At 40.4% G+C, this 6044-nt stretch overlaps 1 protein-coding gene across 2 annotated transcripts in view; it reads left to right on the top strand.

Moving 5' to 3' along the window:
- Positions 1-2625: 2625 nt before the first annotated feature.
- LOC148028412 (protein phosphatase 2C and cyclic nucleotide-binding/kinase domain-containing protein) overlaps positions 2626-6044 on the top strand; it is a 44176-nt gene continuing 40757 nt past the window's right edge. For both annotated transcript variants that reach the window (XM_087690217.1, XM_087690216.1), the window contains exon 1: positions 2626-3819. In XM_087690217.1, the coding sequence (XP_087546343.1) occupies positions 2776-3819 (1044 nt within the window). In that variant the 5' untranslated portion in view covers positions 2626-2775. The remainder of the gene's footprint in view (positions 3820-6044) is intronic.

Raw genomic sequence — 6044 nt, 5'->3', positions numbered from 1 at the left:
AGAGATTAGTCTTTTTTATATAGTTTTGACTTAGAGAGAGATAGAGAGAAAATATATAATTTGAAAGAGAGAGAAAATAAGATGAGAGAAAGGGAAAGAGAGAAAAGAGAGCGAGAGAAAAAAACTTGAAAAAGAAAGAGAGAGGAAAAGAAAAATAAGGGGAGAGAGAGAGAGAGAGAGAGAGAGAGAGAGAGAAACTGAGAAAAATATACAAAGAGCAAAAAAAAAGAAGAGGAGGGAGAGAGAGGGGGAATAGAGAGAAAAAGAATTATGGAGAGAGAAAATATACAATTTAAGAGAGAGAGGAAAAGAAAAAAAGAGAGGAGAGAGGGGAGAGAGACAGAGAGAAGAAAAGAAGAAGAAGAGAGAGAATTTGAACACAGAGTGAGAATTGTAGAGAGAGAAAAGATAAAATTTAAAATAAAGAAAAATAAATTAAAGAGAATAAGAAAAAAAGGAAAAAAGAGGAGAGAGGAGAGAGGGGAGAGAAGAAAAGTGGGGAGAGAGAAAGAGAAGCAGAAGAAAGAGTAAAAGAGAAAGAGAGATGGGAAAAAAGAGAAAAGTCTTTTTTAAATTTAAATATTTTTTGAGAGAGAGAGGAAAGGAGAGAAAAGGAGAGGGGGGAGAGAGAGAAACAAAATTTTAAAAGAGAGAGAGAGAGAGGGAGAGAAGAAAAAAAGGAAAATTAAGAGAAAAGGGAGAAGAAAAGAGGGTGGAGAGAGAGAGAGGAGAAGAAGAGAGAGAATATAAACATAAAAGAGAAAGAATTGTATATAAGGAAAATATAAAATTTACATACTTTAAGAGAGACTGGGGGGAGGGAAGAAAGTGAAAGAAGAAGAAGAGAGAGAGAGAGAGAGAGAGAGAAAATAAAAAATTTAAAAAGAGAATGAAGAGAGAGAGAATAAGAAAAAAAAGAAAAAAAGAGGAGAGGGAGAGAGAAGGAAAAGAGAGGAGAGAGGGGGGAGAATAAAAGGGGGGAGAGAGAGAGAACCAAGAGAGGAGAAAAAATAAACTAAAATAGAAGGCAGAGAGAGAGAGAGAGAGAGAGAGAGAGAGAGAGAGAGAGAGAAAGAGAGAGAAGAAAAAAACTAGAAACAGAGAGGGAAAAGGGGAGAGAGAATTATGAGAAATGGATTGTTGAGCGAAGTTCGCACGGTAACTTCACTTCCCACTCTTTGGGGCAACAAAGTTGCCGCGAAGCAATCTAGCATTTCGTGCGCACGAAATACTAGTGTTAATAATAGAATAAACTTATCCAACATGATAAACTCCTACTTAGATTTAGTTGGAAAAATGACTTGCCCTAAATATAGTTGGGCAATAAAATCAAGGACCTATTTTGTTCATATTGTTAGTATAAAGTTTAATCATTACATGATCCATACAAAAAGAAAGTGATGGTGATGACTCACACAATGCTAACCTTTAGTACTTCTTTTGGCATTATATATATATATATATATATATATATATATATATATATATAAAGTTTATTATTATCTTTATTTAGTTTCTTAGCAATTCCCAAAAATAATGTTCACATTTAATACAAACTTTAATCAACATGAAGTAATTCAAACAAGAACCTTTGGGCACTAAATGTATTGAATATGATAAAACGATACTTATATTTAATTCGTAAAAATGACCTACCATAAATCTAATTGGCCGATGAAATTGGCATCCTGTTTTATCAGTACAATTAGCATAACATTTAATTGTTACATGATCAATAAAAAAAGAAATCGATGGTGATGACCCGCACAATGCTAACCTTTAGTCCTTTTGGCAATAGCACATTTGTCCTCTCTCTCTTAGTCAATCGGTCTCTCTCTCTCTCTCTCTCTCTCTCCTAACTCTATTATTATTATTATTATTCAATTTCTTCATAGTTCACAAAAACAATGTTCATAGTTTATAAAAACTTTAATAAACTTGAAGTAATTCAACCAAGAACCCTTGGGCAGTCCAAACATTACAATAGCATGCCCTTTATGGGGAATGTTAGTAAAAGAGTACAACTTACCGAAGATGATAAAATAGTACTCAAATTTAGCTCATAATGATACCTTACCATAATGTAATTGGATGGTAAAATTGGGGACCTATTTTTAAAGTTCAAGCAAGTTAGTAGTATGGCCTTCGATTGTTTCATGGTTAATACAAGAATAAAACATTAATTGTTTAATGATTCATGCAAAAAGAACTAGATGAGCAAGGATTTAGAACTAATGGATATTTATCATTCACAAGGCTAGCCTTTAGTAGTCTTGGCAAGACATTTGTCCATCTCTCTCTCTCTCTCTCTCTCTCCCCCTTTGCCCTTAGCCTTTCTATTATTCAGTTTCTTAGTTCATCCAAAGTGTATCACAGCTCAAGTATCAGAGCCCCTCTTCCTCCCGTCTCTCTCTCTCAATCGAATTGGCACTTTACTTTCTCCTCTATCGTTCATCAGATAATACACGCATCGCATGTTGCATATTATCTAAAGCAGACTTCCTTTTCCACCAGGCTTGTTGTTCTATCATGGGAGAACGCACGCACTAACAACAAGCAACGCAAGTAGTTTCTTGCTGTTTTGTCTCTCACTCCTGCAGACAGACCCGGGGGGGGGGGGGGGGGGGGCCGGGGGGGCGCTCAGTCTCAGCCTTCATCTAAATTGTAGACAGATTGTGGCATAGACATGCCAAGACTGCACAAGAGTGGCCACATCTCAGTGGGTTCCTGCTCCCCAGCTGTGCTGCCGCTTGATGCTTCTGTGTAAACACTCTGATGGGTTGTGTTTTTGGAAGGCCTCGGAGGTCTGGTCGCTCCTCTTCGCCGTCCCGAGGCTCGAGGCGGAATGTGAATGCTTCTTCAGCCAGACTAGGTGATGCCACATATGATGCCCTTGAGGAAAGGGACGGCGACTTCGATGGTGAGAGTGGAGATCAGCCTACCCCTCTTTACAGTGCCCTGGACGTGGATGCTGGTGTTCCCCGGCTCTCCCGACTGTCGGGACAGTATCTGCCACCGAGTGGATCTAGAGTTGCCAGGCTGCCGGGTTTCAGCTATGAGCTGCGCTACTCTTACTTGTCTCAGCGAGGTTATTACCCCGAGGCTTTGGATAAGGCTAACCAAGACAGTTTCTGCATACACACCCAGTTTGGCAAAGATCCCAACGATCTTTTCTTTGGAGTTTTTGACGGTCATGGAGAGTACGGGACTCAATGCTCGCAGTTTGTCAAGAAAACTTTGTGCGAGAATCTTTTGAAAGACCGCCATTTTCGCACTGACATAGTTCAAGCTTATCATTCAGCTTTCACAAACACCAACAACCAGCTTCACCGACATAGCATCGATGATTCAATGAGTGGTACAACTGCGATCACCGTTCTAGTCCGAGGAAGGACTCTGTATGTAGCAAATGTCGGAGACTCGAGAGCAGTGTTGGCAGAAAGAAGGGGAAAAGAACTAGTGGCTGTTGATTTGTCAAGTGATCAGACCCCGTTCAGGTCAGATGAATGTGCCAGGGTTAAGCTCTGTGGTGCCAGGGTTCTGACATTGGATCAATTGGAAGGAGTGAAGAATCCTAATGTGCAGTGTTGGGGAGGTGAAGAAGATGATGATGGTGATCCTCCTCGACTTTGGGTTGCAAACGGAATGTATCCTGGCACTGCTTTCACAAGGAGTATTGGTGATAAGATTGCAGAGCAGATAGGTGTTATTGCTGTGCCTGAGGTGCTTGTCATGGAGCTGACGGCAGACCATCCATTTTTTGTCCTTGCAAGTGATGGAGTCTTTGAATTTCTTTCAAGCCAACAAGTAGTTGATATGGTAATCGCTTGAATTTACTTGTTCATGTATCTCTGTCACTACTTTGTTGTAGCTTAACTCTTACTTGTGAAGGTTGGACCTTTCGTTCCAAATTGTTCACACTAATTGGCTTTAAACATATCCTGTATGTATCTGAACTCAGCTTCTGCACCACTGCCTTGTAAGTAAACATTGTTTTGGCAGCAATGCTCACTGGTAGGATGCCATTATTAAAAAGCACACTATTTGAAGGCTTCTTCCTCCTCATGAAATTTGTCATTCTACTCAGAATTTCACGCCATCTACTCTTTCCTGATTTTGTGGAACCTCCAGTTTGTCAGCGTTGCTATGAAGGATATTCCTTGTGACCTTTTTGGTTGACAATTGTAGGGCTAACAAACCTTCACATTCTGTGATGGGTCTTTATTAAAAAAAAAAGGGCAGCATTCCGTTTAGCCGTTTACAAGTATCACATGTCACTCAGGAGCAGATAAATTCATATATGATCCTGTGTCTCACAGGGGTTTAACATGATCTTTGTGCACATGAAAGATGGCCTTGAAGAGGCTTGCCACGCACTTTACTATCCTCTTCTTTACACGATCGAGGATTGCTACAGTTTGTAGTCCAAACCGGAGCTATCCCAGAACTTCTGAAGCTAATAGTCTACTTCTTTGTAAAGGAGCTTTGATGTCGAGGATTACAGTTTCCAAATATACAGCAAAGGCATCTGAGACTGAAAATACGGAAGGACTGAGAAGCATTGTATTGAGGATATAGAAGGAAGTGCAAAACAAAAGACTACTCGAAAGATGCCTGTTCAGACACTGTTAGTAGTCTTTATTCCAAAATCCCCTGAATCTAGTGTCCTCTCAACCGATACTCAGTGGAGTACTAGTGAGTGCAAGTGACTGCACAAATATGGAGAAGAAGACAGAATGACCTTAAAATGCATGTGCAGGGGGAGAAACTGAAGGCAGCAGTCCACAGGTTGGGATGAGTCACGAGAGGTTAGAGGGCCTGAGGTAAGGTAGATGAAGTAGAAGAATGCAATAAAAAAGGGAAGGTTTGGTGGTCCCCAAGCTTTGGAGGAGTGCCCTTCGTTTTGATTGCTACTGGTCTGACCTGTATTAGTCCAGCTTGATTGGATTGCCACATTGCTTACAGCTTGTTATTCTTTTTGATTCCCTTGGGCTCTTGCCAAGTTCTTTGTTGAGTTCTGCCCAGCCATGTTCGGTTTCTTCCAGTTTGGTCAATCTTTTGATGCTGGTACATCGTGCCTAGTGATCTTTGTATCCATAGCACATATGTATCTAAGCGGGTCACACTTTTTTTTGAGTTCTGCCCGGCTATGTATGTGCCTAGTCATCTTTGTATCCATAGCATTCATGTATCTAAGTGGGTCACACTCTCCCTCGTTGGAATTGTGACTAATCTCAAGTATGTAGACCTTTGGTGCGGGCCTAGTTGTTTCACAACCAAAATCTCATGTAGGTCATCCTTATCCGCCAACTTTGGCTCCCTCGTGATGATCAGGTTGACAAATGTGATGTAGAGTCAACCAACTTGTGGATATAAAGTACTGGGTGCATATTCCTATAAGTGTGCAACTCCAATTTCATAAGTGATATCAGTGAGCTTCGTAGTAATCATGAAAGGGCCTTTCTTCCTTTCATCGTTGATCCCAACTTTGAAGATGCTGCCTTGAACTGTTTTGATTGCCGCTTCTGAATGTGGAGCTAGCTGCTAGTACTGCATCACAAATCAGCTTTACTTGGAGTGTCAGCTCCTGTTGAAGGATTCTAGAGATGGATTCTCACAAAATAAATGAGATTTTTGTAATCAGTGTTCAGGACACTTAGAATGCTGTAAATAGCAAGAGAAAAGTTTGGAGTTTCTGCCACTGACCACATGCGAATTTGCTGATATGGCAATGCATGTGGTACGATTCACTTTGTCTTGATACGGGGATCATATATCTATTCAGGTCTTCTGAAAATTCTAAGTAATGATCTTTGTATTGAACGGAAGTTGTGACAGATCGTTTTGCATGAGGTACATACAGGCACTTCCATCTGCTTTGGCTACATGAAGCTGATGAGTCTTTTGCCTTGTTTTTCTATGATGGCCTTTCATTTAGGGCCTCTAAACACAACGTTTAAAGATTGCCATTTTTGAGCAGGTTGCAAGTTGGCCAACAGGTCACCCAGTTTTGTTAGGTGTTATCTTTGAGTAGCCTGTCCCCT

Source organism: Lygodium microphyllum, chromosome 12, assembly GCF_053477565.2.
Source record: "Lygodium microphyllum isolate KBCC chromosome 12, Lygodium_microphyllum_v1.1.10, whole genome shotgun sequence".
In the NCBI taxonomy this organism is placed as follows: domain Eukaryota; kingdom Viridiplantae; phylum Streptophyta; class Polypodiopsida; order Schizaeales; family Lygodiaceae; genus Lygodium; species Lygodium microphyllum.
The sequence above is the reverse complement of the archived record's forward strand: the minus strand, read 5'-3'. Positions and strand labels throughout refer to the sequence as shown.